Here is a 21231-nt window from a genome sequence, read left to right on the forward strand (position 1 = left end):
TGTAGGGCTGGAGAGGGCGTGGCCTGTGATAGACAGCCGGGCACCCGCCCTCGGCCCCCTCCCCCACTGGAAGCCCCCAGCCCGGGGCCCGCCGGCCGTTGAGACCAATGGGAGGCCCTTGCGCATCTCGGATCGATTTCCCAGGTGCGGAGTTCACTCCCGCGGCAGCTGCGGCATTTGGGACCCGCGACGCCCCGGAGCGAAGCGCGGAGCTGAGAGGCAGCTGTGCGGAGTGGACCCGAAGAAGGTGCCCGCCACGCCGCACCTCTCCGCCGGCGGTTGGCGAGCCCTGGGATCTACATCTCCGGCTCGGCTCTGCGCCGCTCGCCCGCCCTCTTGTCCTTCACACGCCGGGGGCCTAAGACCGAGTACGCAGCGTACCGGCCCGAGGTAGCGGAGACTTGGGAGGGAGGACCGGTCCCCGCCAGGGGCACGGGCAGGGCCGCCTCCGGGTGTGAATGAGGGTCCGAGGCCAACCCTCCGCCCTTGCGCTTATCCCCGCACCCCCCACAAGGGCCAGGGCGCCAGGGCGCGCAACTTTGAATTAGCCGGTGGGGCGAGGGCTGCTGATCCCCTGGTCTGAAATGCAGGAGACCTTTTCCAGACCCTTCCCCGGGTGAGAGAGCCGAACCGCAGAGATGCCACCCACAGCCCGCTCCCGGGGTTTTAACACCGCACTTCTCCACTAACCAGGTGACCTGTGGGCTCTGGGCGGATCACAGAAGAAATTGGTTCCTCCGGAGGAGGATGCTTGAGCAGGAGAGGCAGCTTACTGCTAGAGTAGGGGCCGGTTGGAAAGTAAGTTTCCCTACCCGAGCGCCGCGTGCTCACACCTACCTGGAGGACTTTCCACGCCCACCTGCCTGCCTTTCTCTGCGGCCTGGCTTGCTCCAGGAAGGCAGGGGGCTAGAGCCCTAGCTCCAGGAGAGCGCCCTTAGAAATGCTATGCCTTTCACGGGTTTGCAGGAACAATTTAAAACCCAGCACTTTCCCACTCCTCTTTATGTCTGAAGCTGGATTTGTAAGTGAGCATTGAGTTGCTGTGTAAGAGCCCTAATTGCCCAGGACGAGTAAATTAGTTACCCAGAGAAGTTATGAAGAGTGCGCGGGTCTCTTTTTATCCAGGTCCTGCAACTTTTTTTTTAAAGAACTGTTTTGAATTCATTTTAATTATGCAAGTAACGCATTAATGTGGTGACTTAAAAATGCAAACAGCACAGAAATATTGAGCATGAAAAGCAGATCTGCTTCCTAATCCTTTTCTGTACATTTACATATGTCATCCTTTGTTCTGCAAACATTTATTGAACACTTACTGCATGTTTCAGGCATGGTACTGAAGAGCTGTGTGTGTATCTCCAGATAAATCTTTAGGTTTTGTATGTATGTGGTTTTAAAATTTGTGTTTGTTTGTTGTAAATGAGATCACATAGTGTGTATTCTCCAACCTTTCTTTTCTTCCCCCTCCCCCCCCCCCCATAGAACTGTCTTTTGGAGATTGTTTCATATCAGTACATAAACATCTATCTTGTTGTTCAGTTTAACCTCTATACAGTATGGATGCATACCATAGTAAGTTTTATTTTTTCCCTGTGGGTGGACATTCTGTGTATTTCTAACTTTTTTTCCTCCCTTCACGAGCCATGCTGTAGAGGACATCCTTGTACATGATTTTTAATGCTGACACTTGAATATTTCTTTAGGATGGACATGTAGGCCTGAATTGCTGGTCTACAGATTTCTAAAGTGAACTCAACAACATTATTTTGTGCCCTTTTGTAGTGAAATTTGTCTTAGGTTCTGGTGGTACAGAAATGAAAGGTAAGTGGATTAATGGATGGGTAGACAGAGGCTGGTCAATAGATGCCTCTAAGTGTGATGGCTCTGCATTTAATGGAGGTGCAAAGAACACATGGGGGAGGGTGGCTCAGACAGGGGCACACTTCTAACTCCCTACGGTGCCCCCACCTCTCTACCCATCAGAACAATCCTTATCATTCCAGATCAAGCTCAAGATGCTTCCTCCTTGAAACTTTGGTGACTGCTTCTCCCTGTGTTGACCTCACCCTCTTCTGGATTTCTTAGAGAATAGTATTAGCTGATATTACTGAGCCTACTCCCTGCTAGGCACTGTACTAAGCACTTTATATTCTTTTATGTGCACTGTCTTATTTAATCCTCACAAAACCCTTTGATGTAGGTATTATTTTTTGTTATCACCACTTATTTAACAGTTGTTTTTTTTTTTTTGAGGGGGGGGCGTGAGAGAGAGAATCCCACATAGGCCCCACACCGTCAGCGCTTCACCCAAAGCGGGGCTCGAACTCATGAACAGTAGGATCATGACCTGAACCAAAGTCAGATGCTTAACTGACTAAACCACCCAGGTGCCCCTAACAATTTTTTTTTTTTTTTTTTTTTTTTTAGTATTTACTCTGTGCCAGCCATTCTAGGCACTGGGGATCCAATTAAGACTAAGACCCTGCCCTCAAGGAATTTATGTCCTAGTGGGAGATGCAGAAATAAAAAAGGGTAGGCAAATAGTGTGATTTTTGGCACTGGTAAGTGTTGTAGAGTAAATAAATCCAAGTATGGGCATTAGGCAGGCCATGGGAGGGGAGATACTATCTAGGGCAGGTCGTCAGGAAATTATCTCTGAGGAGGTTGTATGAATAGAGGACTGAATGGTTCAGATTTGGGAGAAGCGTTCTAGGTTGAGGAACCAGAAGGTGTCAATGTCCTAAGTCCAGAGTGAGCCGAACAGGGGAGGAACAGTAAAAGAGAGCCAGAGTGGCTGGAACAGAGAGAAGGAGAGGAAGTAGTACAATACGAGGTCAGAATTCATCCTCTTTACAGGTGGGGGGACTGAGGCAGAGAAAGGTGAAGTCACTTACTCAAGGTCCTACAGATAATAAGAGCTAGTAACAGGGAGATCTGGAATTGAGTCCTCGCCAGGCTGCTTTGACTTTCTTGGGTATATATTTTCTTTCAAACTTCCTTGACACCTGGTCATATGGTATGATTATTTAAACTTATCTGAATATAGCTTTTTTTTTTTTTTTTTTTTGGATCAACTGTGTGTTTCTTGAAAGCAGGGACCAGGTTTGTATCTCTTAAAAAACATTCTCCAGGGGTGCCTGAGTGGCTCAGTCGGTTGAGTGTACGATTCTTGATTTCAGCCCAGGTCATGGTCCCAGGGATGGAGCCCTGTGTTGGGCTCCTTGCTCACTGTGGAGCCTGCTCAAGATTCTCTCTCTCTCACTCTGCTCCTCTCCCCTACTTACCTGTTCTCTCTCTATCTCAAGAGAAAAAAAATCCTCCATAGCTATTATAATAGGTGCACCAGAGTTGTTCTTGAATGAATGAGTTATAGCAAGATTTTTCCCTACCCCCACCCCCAACGCATTGTTTTCTCTTCGGAGGCCTGTCTGGGGCAGCAGTAACCCTGAAAGGGAGGTGGTCCATGAGCTGGGTCATTCAGCCTTCACTCTACAAACATGGAGTGCCTTCTGTTTCTCTGACGCTGGGCCAAAGCAGAATAGAAGTGCAGTAGTGGCACAAAGATGAATAGAAGTCAGCCCCTGTACTCTTGGGGCTGACAGTCATAGGTGTCAGAACAAAGACGTCTGTATACAGCATAGCACGCACAGGCAAGAGCGATTGGCCTTTCCTGGGAGGAAGGGATGCAAAAAGAACTTCAAGAAGAGGTACTTCATGACTGAGGTTTTGAAGGAGAAATGTGTCAGCTGGGCACACAGAAGAATGAGAAGAAAGATGTCGCAGGTAGAGTCCGGCATGTGCAAAGGTGCAGAGGCTAGAAGTGGAAAGACAGATTTGCCCTGAGTAGCTTGACAGTCTGGAAAGTGGTTGTGGAAGGCTCTGTTTCTCAGGCCTTTGGACTTTATCCCACAGACGGGGGAGTTTGCACAGGGGGAAATGGTGTATGGTGCTCTTCGGAAGTAAAGGGCGAACCGGGAACAGAGGTGCTGGAGACCTGATTAGAGGCCTTTGCTGGGGTCATCCCATCCAGATCCAAGGTGGCCAAAGCCCTACAGAACTGGGAGTCCCGTTCCCAGTGTCATGTCAGGAGACAGTGGAGGTTTTCTGCACTCTTCAGTGTCCAGAGCATCAGAGGCAATGGTAGTCCTTCTAGCAACAACACAGAGAATAGTGGGTACAGGACTAACTGGGAGTAAACTGCAGTGGGGGAGGGGTGCCGGGGTGGTTCAATCAGTTAAGCATCCAACTCTTGATTGTGGCTCGGGTTATGATCCCAGGGTCATGAGATTGAGCCCCACATCGGGCTCTGCGCTGATAGTGTGGATCCTGCTTGAGATTCTCTTTCAAAACAAAGAAATAAACACTAAAAAAAAAAAAAAAAAAAGCTGGCGGGGGGGGAAAGAGAATTGGATTTTAAGTGCTTCTTTATCTGACATCTTCACTGCAAGGATGGAGATGACCCAAGTCCATTACTGTCCACCGATGCCATAGCACAGGTAGCAGAAAGTGTCCATGTTCAAGCGTGTGCAATATTATTTTTTCAGTAGGATTAGAAATCCTTACCCAGTGAAATTCTCGAATGTCTGACTTTTTTTTTTTTTAAACTAAGTTAAAGGAAAAAAATCTAAGCAGATCAAAGGTCAATGAGATAAAGTAGAGGGCAAAGCAGAGAGGGACTTTTCATTGTGATGTAACCAACATTGCAAATAAGATTTAAAAACACCAGTGGTTTGAAACCTGTGGATTCAGAATGCAGCAATTCTGTTGAAGCCTCCGTTCCCACAGAAACTAAAAATTACTATTATAAAAGTAATTTAATTCTGTGACTGAAATTTGGAAAATAAAGACCAAAAGGGGAAAATTCACTTTTATTCTTTCTTACTCTTAGGATGGCTGTTAGCATATTTGTAAACTTCCTTCATTGCTTGCTTTCGCTGCATCAAGTTACTAATTTTTAGAAAGAAATACAATCTTGTTTCTGAAAGATAACCAACACTAACATCTTAGGCCTATTTCAGTCCAGTGAGCTCAGTCAGTCTTTCCTGTGTGTGTGTGTGTGTGTGTGTGTGTGTGTGTGTGTGTGTGTGTGTTTCTTTCTTTCTTTCTCTAAACTCAGTGGTGTTTTTTTTTGTTTTTTTTTTTTTAATAGGCTTTAAAAGCTGCCTATCATGGAGGCTGTTATTATTATCAGTAAACTTGTATGCCCTCTCCCTATCTTGGAGGACCACTTGGTGTAGTCTGAAGTTTCCTCCCAGGCTCCCTCCTGCTGCCCCCACCCTCCAGTCCAGGGTCCTCCAACTGCTGTCCCAGGGCCCTGCTGCCACACCACAGGGACAGAACTGCTGGGAAATGCAGGCAACCTCCCCTTGATGCTGCTAGTGGTTTCTTGTTCCTCATCTCATCTGTGCCTGCTTTTCACTTGTTCTGTGTCAACTTCTTGCGACTCTTTCAAACCTTCCCTGCTTGCTCATCTCTGCCTTCCTTATTTTCAACAGATGACCTCAGTGCTTACTTCAAGAAAGCTGGATACCATTGTATATGGTTTTCTTCATCTTTCTGCCTCCCTCAGTGCATCTTCTTCCAGAATTTTATTTATATCTACAACGTATTTTCACTTCTTCATCTAGTCTCAGGACAGGCTTGCTTTCTTTTCAAGGTTCTCTCCCTGGCCTCAGTGCCCTTGTCCCGTATCCCTTCTTCTCTACCTGTTTTGGAGCCCTTACTGGTCATGTCTTTTCTCACTTCTAGTCTTTTCCTCTTTATGCAGACTTCTCCCTTTGGTTTATAAACTCATGCCATTTGCCTTCATTTTAAAATCTCTCCCATTACCTGTGTCTCCCATTTGCTCTTGTACTATTTCTCCCCTCTCCTTCTTTCTCAGTCTTCCAGAAAGAATCGTCTTCATTTGCAGGTTTCCACTCACCTATTCACTTTAAGATTTTTCTTTTATTATTCTATCAGTTTATTGGACATAAAAGAAACGTATATAACCATATATGTAGTTATAAAGCATAGTAAGATAGAGAATGCCTGTGAACCTACCACCTGACCCAAGAACGAGAATGTTGTCCATGCCAACATGGACATGAATGGCATCCACTCAACTGTTCCTTCTCTGGTGTCACCGTTAGGAGTACCCACTATAGAGGTAACCGCCATCCTGTTCTTTGTTCGTTGTAACTCAGCTTTTGTTTTTGTTTTTGTTTTTGTAAAATTTTATCACACATATATGAATGCCTGAACAATACATTATTTAGTTTTGCTTGTTTCTGAGCTTTATAAAAATTCTGTTGTCGTGTGTTTAGTCTTCTGTGCTAGCTTCTCTAAGTAGACATCACATTAAGAAAATTATTTATTTTAGGGGCACCTGGGTGACTCGGTTGGGTGTCCCACTTCAGCCCAGGTCATGATATGTGGTCCATGAGTTCAAGCCCCACGTCGGGCTCTGTGCTGACAGCTCAGAGCCTGGAGCCTGCTTCGGATTCTGTGTCGCCCTCTCTTCTGTCCCTACCCCACTCATGCACTCTCTGTCTCTCTCTGTCTCTGTCTCTCTTTCTCAGAAATAAACAAACATTAAAAAAATTAAAACAAAAAGAAAATTATTTATTTTAAATAAAAATTTTTAATTTTTAATTCCAGTATAATTAACATATGGTGTTTATGTTAGTTTCAGGTGTACAATATAGTGATTCCCCAATTCTCTACATTATCCAGTGCTCATCATGATGCGTGTACTCTTAATCCTCTTCTATTTGCCCATCCGTCTACCTACCTCCCCTCTGGCAATAGTTTGTTCTCTCTGTTGAAGAGTCTGTTTTTTTGTCTCTCTCTCTCTCTCTCTCTTTGCTCATTTGTTTTGTTTCTTAAATTCCACATAAGAATGAAATCATAAAGTATTTTTCTTTCTCCAACTGATTTCACTTGGTAATATACTCTCTAGATCCATCCATGTCGTTGCAATGGCAAGATTCCATTCTTTTTTTTGTGGCTAATACCCCATTTCATATATATACACACATATACCCCACATCTTTATCCACTCATCTGTGGATGGACACTTGGGCTGCTTCCATATGTGGACTATTACAGATAATGCTGCGGTAAACATAGGGGCGCATATGTGTTTTCAAATTAGTGTTTTAGTTTTCTTTGGGTAAATATCCAGTACTGGAATTACTGGATCATATGGTAATTCTATTTTTAATTTTTGAAGCAACTCCATACCGTTTTCCACGATGGCTGCATCAGCTTGCATTCCCACCAACAGTGCATGAGGGTTCCTTTTTTCTCCACATCCTCATCAACACTTGTTGTTTCTTATGTTTTTGATTTTAGCCAGTCTGACAGGTGTGAGGTAATATCCTATTGTGGTTTCGATTTGCCTTTCCCTGAAGATTAGTGATGTTGAGCATCTTTGCACGGGTCTGTCAGCCACCTGTATATTTTTTTAGACATATGTCTATTTAAGTTCTCTGCCCATTTTTAATTGGATTATTTGTTTTTTTGGTGTTGAGCTTGGTGTGTTCTTTATACAGTTTGAACATCAAGCCTTTATTGGATATGCCATTTACAAATATCTTCTCCCATTCGGCAGGTTGCTCTTTTGTGTTGTTGATGGTTTCTTTCGCTGTGCAAAAGCTTTTTATTTTGGTGGAGCCCCAGTAGTTTAATTTACAGGCCATTACATTTCTGAGATTCGTTGTTGTGCAGTATGCCATTGTGGGAATATAGCACCGTTTATCCATTTTGCTTGAAGGATACTGGGTGGTTTGGGTGCTTTTGCAATTATGAGCATTCTCCTGGCATATACACTGGCGCTCTGTCCACTTCTGTTCCTGTTGCTTCACCTCTTGTCTGGAACCTCCTTTGTTGAGGATTCCATGAATGCCAAAGGCAGATCCTCCCTAATTCTTATTTTAATGGTCTCTCTAACGATGTCAAAAAAAAAAAAAACCGCTTAGGGGTGCCTGGGTGCCTCAGGTAAGCAAGCGTGAATCATCCCACTCTTGATTTGGCTCAGGTCATGTTCTCTAGGTAGTGAGATCAAGCCCTGCAGCGGACTCTGCACCGACAGCGACAGTGTGCCTGTGTGCTCGTGTGTGGGTGCTTTCTCTCTCTTTCAAAATAAATAAACGCTAAAACATTTGAAAAACAGCTTTATTAAGATAAGAGTCACAGGTACATGCAATCATCACAACAATCGGTTTTATAGTATCTTCATTACCTCAGAAACAAAGCCTAAACCCTTCATCTATCACTCCCCACCTCCACATGGTCCCCTTGCCTAAGCAACCACTGATCCACTTTCTATATCTTTAGATTTGCCTATTGCAAAGATTTCATGTAAATGGAATCTTTGTCTATTTCTGATCTTAGGGGAAAGCTTCCAGCCTTTTGCCAGTAAGTATGAGGTTAGCTCTTGGTTTTGCGGAGATATGCCTTACCAGGTTGAGGAAGTTCCCTCCAATTCCTAGTTTGTTGAGCGTTTTTATCATGAAAGGATTTTGGATTTTGTCAAATGCTTTCGCTGTGTCTGTTGAGTTGACAATGTGTCTTTTGTTTTTTGTTCTATGTGGTGTATTCCATGAATTGATTTTGGATGGTAAGCCAGACTTGCGTTCCTGGAAAGATCCCCCTTGGTCATGGCATGTAATATTTTTTATATGTTGTTGGATATGGTTTCCTACTGTATTGTTGAGGAATCTTTGTGTCCATATTCACCTGAGATATTGGTTTGTAGTTTTTTTGTGATATCTTTGTCTGGTTTTGGTATCCAGGTAATGCTGTCCTTATACATAGAATGAACTGAGACGCGTTCCCTTGTCTTTTGTTTTTTGGAAGACTTTACTGAAATTTTGTATTAATTCTCTTTAATTAATCTTTGATGGCATTCAGTGTTGAACCTGTCTGAGCCTGGGCTTTTTTTCTTGGAAAGCTTTCCGATTATTAATTCAGTATCTTACTTCTTAACAGTTGATTTAGATTGTCTGTTTCTTCTTAAGTCCGTTTTGGTAGTTTTTCTTTTTAGAATTGGCTGTTTCCATCCAATTTACCTTATTTGTTGGCATATAGTTGTTTCTAATTGTATCTAATATAAACCTTATTTCTCCAAGATCAGTGATAATAACCCCTCTTTCATTTCTCATTCTAGCACTTTGAGTCTTTGTTTCTTTGGTCATTGGTCATTCTAGCTAAAGGTTTGTCAATTCTATTGATCTTTTCAAAGAATCAGCTTTTGGTTTCAACAGTTTTCTGTATTTTTCTATTCTCTATTTCATTAATTTTTTTCTCTAATCTTTATTATTTTATTGTGTTGTGGGTTGAATGGTGCCCCCAAAAGATAGGTTGAAGTCCTAAGCCCTCGTACCTGTGAATGTCATCTTACGTGGAAATAGGCTATTTGCAGGTGTAATTAGTTACATTCAGATGAAGTCATACAGGATCCTGGTGGGCCTTAAATCCAATTACTGCTCTCCTTATAAGAGTACCATGTGAAGGCATAGAGAAGAGAAAGCTTCTTGATTACCGACACAGAGATTGGAGTGATGCTTCTATTAACCAAGAAATGCTAAGGATTGACAGTAACCACCAGGAAGTAGGAGAGAGGCATAGAACACTTTCTCCTTCAGAGCCCTCCAAAAGGAAAATCTTTGACTTCTAACCTCCAGAACTAGGAGAGAATAACGTTCCAGTACTCAATTTGTGGTATTTTATTACAGCAATAGTAGGATACTAATATAACTTCCTTATGCTTCTTTAGGTTTAGTTTAGTTGTCTTTTTTTCCCAGTGTCTTAGGCAGAAGGTTAGGTTATTGATTTGAGATCCTTCTTTCTTAATACAGGCATTGACAACTATAACTTTCCCTCTAAGCATTGCTTTAGCTGCTTTTTTTTTTTTTTATAATCGTAGGGGTTGAGATTGCATACATATTGATGAATAGGGCAGGGAAACTTATGACTGTTCATGAAGCACAGTGTAGCATGTGCGTTGAGCAGACATACATATAACATGTATCCCATGTTCACTTTAGAGGAAGACTTAATATTCAGCCCTGATGTCAACAGGTTATCTTATATCTTAGGACACGGAGACGGGGTGTGGGCATGTTCCAAGAGCTAGTATAAACTGGATGGGGTCTTGGCTTGTTATCTTGGGTAAGGAAGGCAGGGCCTTGCTTGTTCATAGGCTGGAACTGTATCAGTTGACCACGAGCCCAGGCTTCTGCAGAGACAACTAGTGGGTTTGATAGCGGGGTCTGAAAAGACACAACAGGTGATTACGGGGAAAGAGTTCTCTGAGAAACAAGCTTTAAACTTTATGCTAGTTTCAACCTCATTAACCCTGTGGGTCACAGTTTCATGAGGTTCTATTAATTTTTTTGCATTCTTTTTTTCCTCTCTGAGATGACATTATCTCTTTGATCTCTCTTCTTGTTGGGTGATTCTTTCAGCTCAAATCTACTGTTAAACTCAACTAGTAACTTTTCATTTCAGTTTCTATACTTTTCAACTGCAGAATTTCCGTTTGGTTCCTTTTTTACGATTTCTGTCTCCTTACTGATATTTTCTATTTGATGTGACATTGTCATCATCCCTTTCTTTATCTCTTTAAAACTTTTTTAATGGTTTCTGCCTTTGTATATTAAATCCTACATCTGGTTGCAATTATAGGCTGCTCTTTTCCCCTGGTGTATGGGTCATACTCTTTTTTTGCGTGTCTCATAATTTTTTGTTAGAAACTGGACATTTTAGACAATTCTGCATGCTGCTACTCCCTCACCACCCCACCCAAGGGGTTGCTTTTTTTTCTTTAATTTTTTTAATGTTTATTTTATTTTTGAGAGAGAGAGAGAGACTGAGACTGTGAGTGGGAGAGGGGCAGAGAGAGGGGGAGACACAGAATCTGAAGCAGGCTCCAGGCTCGAAGTTATCAGCACAGAGCCTTACGCGGGGATCAAACTCACAAACCATGAGATCGTGACCTGAGCCGAAGTCGGTTGCTTAACTGACTGAGCCACCCAGGTGCCCCCCAAGGGCTTGCTTTTTTATTATTTAATGACCTACTAGATTATTTTAGTGGAAACCTTTTTTTTAATGTTTATTTATTTATTTTGAGAGAGAGCAAGAGCAAGAGAGAGAGAGAGAGGGAGAGAGAGAATCCCAAGCAGGCTCTAGCTGATGTGGGCCTCGATCTCAATGACCATGAGATCATGACCTGAGCTGAAATCAAGAGCTAGACCGTTCACCCTGGCAGTGTTGAGCCTCTGTTGTTGTTTCTCAAGGGGCACAGCCCTGAGTGTGCCCTCAGTCACCTTGTAATAACAATTATTTAGTCTTTGTGGTTTTTCCTGGCTGCACCTAGCTATTAAGCTCCACTAATTGCTGGCTGATCTATTGTTTTCAGTAATGCCAGGGGCATACATTGCTCCACAGCTGGGTCCATTCAGACTCAGGCTCCTTTGATGGGATGTTCCTGAGCTCAGTGTTTTGAGATTTGTTCTGACCCTGGTCATATTCTCCCTCGTGGCCTCTTTTCCCAGGTCACTCCAGCAAACTGGCCAGCCTATAGTTTCGTCTATATGTCCAGTCGATCCACCTGTCTCCTCCCAGTTGCCTCTCCCAGGCACAATTTCTGAGCCAAGGCTCGAACTGGGGATGGCGACGATGTCACACTTTTCTCTGGCTCTCCCTCTTTTAGAGTTGAGTGCATGGAGAAGGGAATTTGCCGGGGGCACGGGGTCGGCAGTACCCTCCGTTCTGCTCAGCTTTTCCCTCATGGGTTGGAACCACAATGTTACGAACCAGAGCAAGGACAGTTGAGGCCCCATATTCTGGGTGCACCATGCTCAAGGTAGAGCCTTTGTACCACCAGCGGGGACTAGTTGGAAGAAGGGAACCTCCACCTCTTGGCTGCATCAGCCTGCAACTTAGCTTCAACGTCAGGATGAGATGGACAGGGTAAGAAGTGCCGATGCCTTGCCCCTCCTGGGAAGAAAGCCCACCGACTGGTTGCTGGGTGGAGAGTGATCCCTGTGTTCTTGGCTGCACCAGTCAAGTGGAATTTCCACCTCGCCGAGTTCGGAGAGGTGAGGGAGTGAGGTCTTGATTCACACAGCGCAGACTCGGGGCTCCGGGGAGGGGGGCGGGGAGGAGGGCCTCAGTCAATTAAGTGATTAAGCATCTGACTCTTGATATCGCTCAGGTCATGAACTCACAGTTCTTCATGAGCACTGTGCTAGCCAGGAGCCTGCTTAGGATTCCCTCTCTCCCTTTGCTCCTCCCCCCACTCTCTCTCTCAAAACAAGTAAATAAACTTAAAAAAAAAAAAAACAGCACAGACTCTTGCTGTTTTTAACTAATGTTAGTAGGTTTTCAAAAAAAAATTTTTAAAGTGCTTATTTTTGAGAGAGAGAGACAGAGAGCAGGGGAGGGGCAGAGAGCGAGGCAGACACAGAAACTGAAGCAGGCTCCAGGCTCCGAGCTGTCAGCACAGAGCCTGACGCGGGGCTTGAACTCACGAACTGTGAGATCACGACCTGAGCTGAAGTCAGACACTTAATCGATTGAGCCACCCAGGAGCCCCTAGTAGGTTTTCTTGAATTAAATCGTTTCTTCATTTGCTATATGTCTTTAGGATCATTTCCAGCTATTTTTCATATTTGTTTGGTTGATTTAAAATAATTTTCAGAGGCACCTGGGTGGTCCAGTTGATTAGGCGTCCACTCTTGATTTTTGGCTCAGATAGTGATCTCATGGTTTGTGAGATCAAGCCCTGCATCAGGCTCTGTACTGACGCATGGAACCCGCTTGGGATTCTCTCTCTCCCTCTGTCTCTGTCCTTCCCCCAAATAAATAAATTCAAAATAAAATAATTTTCGCCAATTTCACTGGGGAGCTGATCTGCATAACTCATACTGCCATGCCAGAAGTTCCTACTCCTCTACCGCATTTGACACTTATAATAGAATTGTATTGTGTTTGGCTGTGTATAAGAGAAAGCCCAAAGCAACGTGGCTGTCAGTGAAGTCTAACGGCATGTGTCCCAGGTTGGTTTGGCATCTCAGGGTCATCAGGGATTCCGCCTTCCTTTTCTCTCTGCTCTAGCAAGCTAGGATGCAGCTGCATGTTCCTGAGACCTCATGGCCTTAAGCTGGCTGCCAGGACTCCAGCCATCTAATCCATGTTATACACAGCAGAAATGAGGAAGGGGTAAGGGCAAACCCACTCTCTCTTTTAAGGCGCCTTCTCAGGAGCCCTGACAAACAGCTTTTCCTTATATTTCATTGACCAGAACTTTGTGTCTGTTTTCAGCATTTTTATTTTTATTTATTTATTTTTTTTAATTTTTTTTTTCAACATTTATTTATTTTTGGGACAGAGAGAGACAGAGCATGAACGGGGGAGGGGCAGAGAGAGGGAGACACAGAATCGGAAACAGGCTCCAGGCTCTGAGCCATCAGCCCAGAGCCCGATGCGGGGCTTGAACTCACGGACCGCGAGATCGTGACCTGGCTGAAGTCGGACGCTTAACCGACTGCGCCACCCAGGCGCCCCTATTTTTTTAATATTTATTTAATTTTTAAATGTTTCTTTATTTTTGAGAGAGAAATAGAGAGGAAGAGAGCACAGGGGAGGGGCAGAGAGAAAGGGAGACAGAATCTCAAGCAGGTTCCCATGCTACTAGCCTGTCAAGGGGCTCAAACCCACGAACTGTGAGATCATGACCTGAGCCCAAATCAAGAGTTGGGCTCTTAACCTACTGAGCCACCCAGGTGCCCATGTTTTCAACATTTTTAAGTTAGAAGATTTTATTGTGTAAAATTTCAGCTACTTACCTTCTCTTGGAAACTCTGACAAGGCCCTTTGAAAATAATTGGCCAGAGTGCAGGAGTAACTGCCTCTTTTAGGTGGAGCAGGTTAAGAAGAAAACCACAGGATCAAAATGGTGCCACTTAGGCTAAGGCCCCAAGACTGTAAACCAGGGGTTCCTACCTAACCTAAGTGAAGTTTCAACCTCCTGCAGAAATACAACCCTTAACTGGTTAGGAGTTTTCTGATAAGCGCCAGTGAGGTATTCTGTCATGCAGGTCTTGTCTGTCCCCTAAAGGAAGATGAGGTTTGGCACATGGTAAGACCCTCTCCCCTTCCCTCTCAGGGAAGATGATCTTGTCTGAAACAATCCTTTCAGTCTTTTCTTTTCTGTTGCTTACAACTTTCAGGCCCCACCCTCCTTCCCTTAAAACCTTCCATTCTGTACAACCCCTTGGGGTGCCCCTTTACTTGGTCGATGGGGTGCTGCCTGATCCATGAAGCATTCCATAAAGCCAATTATATCTTCAAATTTACTCAGCTGATTTTTCTTTCTTTTTTTTTTTTTTTTAATAAGTCCTGTTCTCAATAGTAGTTGAGTTTAGACCGTTGGCTTAGAGGAGAAAAGAAGTAAGGGAGAAGAGAGCCAGCTTAGGATGGGGTACCTTCTGAGTGTTGAATACTTGTTTGAAAGTTTGGCAGTCTGTTTTTTATAGCAAAAAATTATGTGAGTTGTTTTTGTTTAGTTTTCTGTGTCATTCATTCAACAAGTACTTATAGAGAAACGTAAATGTAAGCACTGTTGTAGTGCTGGGAATACAGAGGTGAGTAAAGAAAACAGACAAGGGTTTCCTGCGCTTGTGAAACTTACATCCTAATGGAGAGACAGTCAGTAAATATATAAGTAAGTAAAATATATATTACTGTATCAATGGCAGTTGAGTACTCCAAAAACTTGGCAGGAAAGGATGGGCAGCGGCAGCGGGAGTGTTTGAAATGAAAAGGGGGTAAACGGGTAAGTCACTGAGGAGGTGACATTTGAGGAAGGTGAGGAAGTGAACCACCTGGGTATGGGGTGTTGGAGGAGGGTTGTTTTTAAGCTGAGAGAGTAGAGAGTAGTGGGCACAAAGGCCCTGGGGCTGGCGCATGCCTTTTGCTTTGTTACAAAAACTGCCGGATCAGAAGAGATTTAGCCCAGTGAGTGAGGGGTGAGCAGTGTGTGGATTGGTTGCAAAGGAGACGGGAGTGGAGCTGACTGCTGTCGTCTGACTTCCCCTTTAAGGGGACTTCTCTGGTTTTTGTGTTGAGAATAGACTTTAGGGGCCAAGAACCACCTGGGGGATTGTTTTAGTACCGCAGGTGAGATGTGCTGGTGGTTTGGACCTGAGCTGTATGTAGTAGGGGGTACACATGGATACTGCACATACTTAAACACGGAACTGACAGGATTTGCTCAACATTTACCTGCGGGTTTGAATGCAGGACACAGTTCTTATCAAGGGTTAATGCAAGTGTTTGCGCTGGGCTAGTGGAAGGGAGGAAATGGGAAAGACGGTGGTAGAAGCAGGGAAGAGGCAGAATACTGGGAGCTCAGTTTTAGGCAAGTTCACATTAGGGATGCATATTAAATAGCCAGCAGGGGATGCTGGTTGAGCCTTTGGATCCCTAAGTGTGGAATTGGGAGTTACTGGGTATAAGTGGTATTTCTACTGGACTGAATGAGTTCACCAAGGAATGCGTACAGACGGGGAAGGGGTCCAAGGGCTGAGCTGCAAGCCACTCCAGCACTAAGGGGTTTGGGGACCAGTAGGCTCCTGTGAAGGCCTCTGAGAAGAATCTATTGGGGGGGGGGTGGGAGGAAACCCAGGAAGGGGTGGGTACTTGGAGCCTGACCTTGGGGGTAAGAACAGTTCACCCTACCGCCAGAGGGAAGGCGCTAACACAGGTGGGCGGATGGTTGAGATGTTGGCAACTTGTTTTCTGATTGCTTCTGTTATTTCAGCGTAGTAGAAAACAGGCTCATCAGTGGAGAGAGACTGGAGCTGGGGGTAGGGAGTGGAGGTCAGAGGAGCAGCGGGGGTTGGTGGGGGATGGGGTGGTGGTGAGACGTCTGGCACGTCCTCCAGGAGAGTGGAGAGGGAGGGGACTAGGGAGGTGCACAGTTGGACGGCCAGCGGCCTCTCCAGGTTCATGGTCTTGAGGCAGCATGGCCGGCCAGCCTGGCCATGTTTGGTGTCATCCTCATTCCGCTGGGGGCCGACAGACCCGGAGTTTGGGGTAGTCTGGGGCCGTGGAGGAAACCAGGGCTGGGATTGCACCAGGTGGGCATCAGATGACCAGAGCAGCCAAGGGAGTTGAAGGTGTATGTAGTTAACTGTGGAAGTGAAACATTGGCCTTTACTCTGACAATCTCAACTGTTTCTCTTTTGGCCCTGTCCAGTCTCTTTATGGTTTAGAACTATTGTAATTTTTTTCACCGTAGGCTCTCAAGCCAGGCATGTTTTTTTTTTTTTTTTCCGTTTTGTCTCCTGCTAGCAAGCTAATATAAAAACTGTGCTTAGCTAACTGTTTCAGTCTCAGAAACCACCAATTCCTGGGGTGTGAGGAGCAGCCCTCCAGTCCTTCCCGTGGCAAGTCTCCCAGGGTAATTGGCCTGCAGCAACCCCTCCCACCCCGAACACCTAATGTTTGAAGGATGTCTTTTATACTTTCATACTGTCCTCTCCTGTTCTTCTCTCCTAACCTGCTAATGAGCTCCTGAGGGCAGAGTATGTCATGTGTCTTCTGTTGCACATAAGCGCCTGAATGGTTGGCTCTCAGGCTGTAAATTATATTCATTTATTAACATTCCGCCTCTGTTGTGAGGGATGTGCTGTTTGTACTGCTCCTGTTCTCTGTATGGGAACCTTCTGGGCCACTGCTTCCCAGCATATGGCTTAGTGTCAGGTTCTGTTGTCCTGTCCTGTCACAGGATCTGGGGTTCCTCTGCCTGTCTCGGGAGGACTGGCCCAGTGTTTTTCCTAAGAAGCCCCACCCAGGGTGAGCCTCGAGCCAGGCCAAGCTGGTCATCTTTGGAAAGTGCTGAAATATTTGAACCAGATGGCCCTCTTGCATATAAGGTCGTCTGTCCCGGAGGCCCTGGAAACGTGAGCTGCCCATCTGCCTTTGGGCCCAGGATCCTCAGGTTGCAACAGGAGGGTTTAGGATATCAAAGGGATTTTTATTTTTATGCAAACAAGATCCACAGAGACTGGGAAGGTGAGTCGGAGATAAACAAGGTGAATTTATTTTGGAAAACCGCTGAGATAATTTGCACATGTGGGAAGCAAAATAGTTTAGCATGAGGAGACCCTTGAAGACCTGTAGTTCTGGAAGGAATACGTGAGAGGTGAATGTGCCCTTCCCCCGTGGTAAGGGGGACAAAAACCACCGTGCAGTTCTAGGTGGAAAGCGCATTCAGATCTGTCTGTACTTCATCTCTGTGAGCATGTATTTAACATCTGGGGGATGATATTTGTTCATCACCGTGTTAGGTAAGACGGAAGAACCTTGTCTTCGGGTGCTTGCAGTGTTTCCTGCCACTGGGCGCAAGGGCTGGTTTGGATACAGCCTCAGTGGAGAGAGAAGGCTTGGCCTCCTCTAAACGTAGAGGCTCCGTACCTGCCAGGTCTGTGGTGTTGCGTCAGTGACACTGGAATTCGGGTGAGGGAGAGAGAGAGCCCTGCTGGCGTGAATAGAGGCCAGTCCGCTGAGAGCAGGACTTAAAAGGATAAGGAGGATTAGCCGAACAGAGGAGGGGACCCGGGGGTCAGGTGTGAGGAAAGGGGGAGGCGCAGGAAAGAGGAGTTTGGACCTGATACTCAACCAGGGAAAATGGCTTATGCTTTGGCTGTTTGGCAGGTCCCCTAGAACTTATGGGAACAAAGGAGAACTTATGGGTACCGTGTTCACCCCAGAGGTACCTCCCCACCATTCCTCCTCATCTCTGCCAAACTGGAAATGGCCCTGTCGGCCTCAGGTCCTCGCCAGCTGTGATCACTTGATCGCTGAGCCTGGAGGCCCTCCTCATTTGTTTAATCCTACTCTACTATTCATTTTCTCTGCTTCTTGTAACCTGATAGTCCCCTCTTCTCTGAGTCTTAGCTCTCATGCCTGCCCAAACTGTATTTCTAAGTCACAAATGATATAAGTCCTCTGTGTTAAAAATTGGCAATTCTCTGCTGTCTATTGGACAAAATCTAAACTTCATGCCTCTTCTAACCTGGCCCCCAGTCTCCTTTTTCTTTTCTTTTCTTTTTTTTTTAAACATTTATTTTTTGAGAGACAGAGACAGAGCGTGACTGGGGGAGGGGCCGAGAATGAGAGGGAGAGACAGAATCGGAAGCAGGCTCCAGGTGCTGAGCTGTCAGCACAGAGCCGGATGTAGGGCTCGAACTCATGAAAGGTGAGATCATGACCTGAGCCGAAGTCGTACACTTAACTGACTAAGCCACCCAGGCGGCCCTCCAGCCTCCTTTTTCTAGCTGTGTTCTGGGTCTGAGTGGCCATTTAGGAGAGGTAAAAATATTTTACAGTAAAGCATTTATATTTTCCATAGGTCATGGAACAGGATAGACTGTTCAAAAGCACTTGGGATGTATGATGCCAACTACTTTCATTATTAACTATTCATATCTATAACACAGAACTAGTATTTATATTTAGAATGATCCCATATCACCAAGGAAAATTTGAAATATGGTTAGTAACTCAGCTTTTAAAAAGACAGCAGAAATACACGGCATCTTTGGGGGAGGATTTCTACCCAAAATGACAAAAATTTTTTAAATATCTGGTGCTTAGGGGCGCTTGGGTGGCTTAGTGGGTTATGTGTCCTACTCTTGATTTCGGCTCAAATCCTGATGTCACAGTACGTGGGATCAAGCTCAGAGGTAGGTTCTGTGCTGGCAGCATGGAGCTTGCTTGGGATTCTCTCTCCTCTCCCTGCCCTTCTCCCCACTCACCTGTGCTGTCTAGTGCACACACTCTCGCTCTCTCTCTCTCAAAATAAATAAATATTAAAAAAAAAAGATCTGGTGTTTAAAGAGATCAGATTAGGTTATCTGGAGAACGTACTTACTATGCCCAATAAAGGAAATGAGGGGGGGTCGGCAGGCACACCCAGACCCTGGGTCTGGACCTTATCGGGAAGACCAGAGATGAGCAAGATTTGAGTGATCGCGAGAAAGCAGGGGCAGATATACCGGACTCCTCTGTGCCGGCGGCCCCTACATGGAGTTGGGGCCCTAGCATCACACATGCCATTCCTTTGTTGTCACTGATTTGAATGGCACTTCTTAGAACTGCAGGCAGATTCTTTTTTGACTGAGCACAAGGAGGATAAGAAGCCAAGGGAGACACATTTTGGAGCTGGCTGCCTGGAGCGTTTTTCAGAAGTGGGAGCAAACACGTAGTCACATCCCCACAGGGTAAATAAGAGGCAGAAGAGGAACCGGGTCTCCTAGGACGTGTGGCTCATGGGCCAGTGGTGAGGCCGCCTTCCCTCAGGCAGAACAGGGCTCTTGCTCAGCATTTCTGGGGGCAGCAGTGGCAGTTTAACGGGGAGGAAGGGTCACTGTAGGTAACTCCTTAGGAGGCAGAATCCTCAGGGAGCTTGAGCAGAAGCGGATGTGTTCTAAATGCCCTCAGGGACCTGCCACTGTGACCTCACCCTCCCCTGCCAGGGGCATGTTCATTCCACGAGAGGAATGTTTTTACCAACTCAAGTCAGTGGGCAGCGTGGACACTTTACACACACTGGCAGGGGGCGGCGTTGCCAGGATTAGTGGCTGGCGGAGCCTTTCCTTCCCGGGGGATGAGGTTGCCTCCTTCCCAGTCTGTGAGCCGGTGGGGGTGGGAAGGGAGACAGCGCTGCCCAGCCAAGTGGGAGGCTGCCTGGATTACCACACTGCCCCCTTCTCTTAATCCTCCTGTGGACAGCGGGGGGTAGCTGGAGAAGCCTGAATTGTGGGTTCGTTCCTGGCTGTCCTCCCACGTACAAAAAAGGATAACAAGGATGAGCCTTTGTTATCCAGTGCGATTTGGCAGTCAGTTCTTACTGAAGCCAAGCCAAGTTGGTCCAAGGGAAAACAAAGCTGCAGGAAACATGGACCTTTCTTACACCTTCTTGAAAATGCAAGTCATGTTGCCTAGGAAATACTTCTGTCCCCTAGTGTGCTGCACACCGCCAGCATTGGAGCTATGGAAGAGGCCGCTGAAGTTATTCCAAGAAAGTGTTGGAAGTTTGGTAATGAAAGGAAGTGTCATCTCCCCTGCCTTGAGGCTGGGTTTCTGGGAGTGCACACGGCCAAAAGGAAACTGTGCTCAGCTTTGGGAGGTGACTGTGTGCCGGGCTCCTGCACACGCTGGCCGGGTGTCCTGGCAGGGCTGGGTGAGGGCACGCGTGGGGCCGTGTGCAGAGATTCCCAGGGCCGAAAGCAGTGTGGTGAGTGAGAGGGTGCCAATTGGTTGGAAGGATGTAGGTAAACAAGAGTAAATATACATACAGCAGTGTGCAGCCTGCCCAAGTTCAGAAGCTGGCTGCTAGACTTGGCCGGCAGCCTCTCCCCCGCTGGTTCCAGAGCGGAGGGGAATCTGCAGGACTGACGGATCACAGGTGCCTCCCCCTGCTAGTTAGGAGGACACTTTTAAAGCATTTCCTTCTCACTCGACCAGGTAGTCTGGTGAGGGTGAACAGCTTGCTTGAATGGTGGGTAAAGGTGTGACCGTGGACACAGCGATGGAGAAAGCCAGGGGTGACACGCCCGGGAGCCCTGAGCCGTCCTTCCTGGCGACTCTGGGTGACCCACAGGTGACCCTCGTGTCCGTCCACAAGCGGTGGTCCTTCAGGAGGAATCCTGGGACCGGGGGCTCCACCAGGCCAGTGACTTCAGAGGAGGAAGGAGAGTTTTCACAGAAGGTTTTGAATGGAACACAGGGAATCCATTCCAATCAGGTCAGTGCAATTGCAGAAGGGCTAAAAAGCCGAGAGGGAGTTGGACGGGCTTTCAGATGGAGGTTCCTCCCTTGTCTTACGAATGGGGGATCAGGGAAGCGCGGCCGGGGTGGGGAGCCAGAGTTGAGGTGATTCTCCAGACTTTATCCAGAGATAAAGTCCATCATGGTAACCGTTGGGTTTCTCGCTTGTTTTTAGGATATTTTGTAAGCCTCTGTGGGCCAAAAGTTTTCCGGAAGGCAGATCAGACAAAAAATGGAGTTTTGCCCTCTTTTTGCTTTTTAAAATGTGTACCTTATTTTGTTAATCTCCGTATTTCGACTAAATAAACATTTTGAATGTGTTGCTGCAAAACGAAGCTGTTCTTCTTAAGCAAATGAACATTTTGTTAACCCAGAGGTCAGGTCATGTTCAAAAGTAGGGCAGTG

The 21231-nt window shown here is 45.9% G+C and overlaps 1 protein-coding gene across 7 annotated transcripts in view; it reads left to right on the forward strand.

Annotated features, from left to right (window-relative positions):
* The first annotated feature begins 5 nt into the window (after nt 1-5).
* The window catches only part of ATP7B (ATPase copper transporting beta), a 73785-nt gene continuing 52559 nt past the window's right edge, over nt 6-21231 (forward strand). Inside the window, exons 1-2 of one of the 7 annotated variants that reach the window (XM_053214734.1) lie at nt 6-390; nt 694-798. In XM_053214734.1, the coding sequence (XP_053070709.1) occupies nt 748-798 (51 nt within the window). In that variant the 5' untranslated portion in view covers nt 6-390; nt 694-747. Of the gene's footprint in view, nt 391-693; nt 799-18887; nt 20804-21231 lie in introns of those variants that run through there. The other 6 variants (XM_053214744.1, XM_053214729.1, XM_053214727.1 and 3 more) reach the window with 6 other exon arrangements.

The sequence above is a fragment of the Acinonyx jubatus genome, chromosome A1, assembly GCF_027475565.1.
Source record: "Acinonyx jubatus isolate Ajub_Pintada_27869175 chromosome A1, VMU_Ajub_asm_v1.0, whole genome shotgun sequence".
Lineage (NCBI taxonomy): Eukaryota > Metazoa > Chordata > Mammalia > Carnivora > Felidae > Acinonyx > Acinonyx jubatus.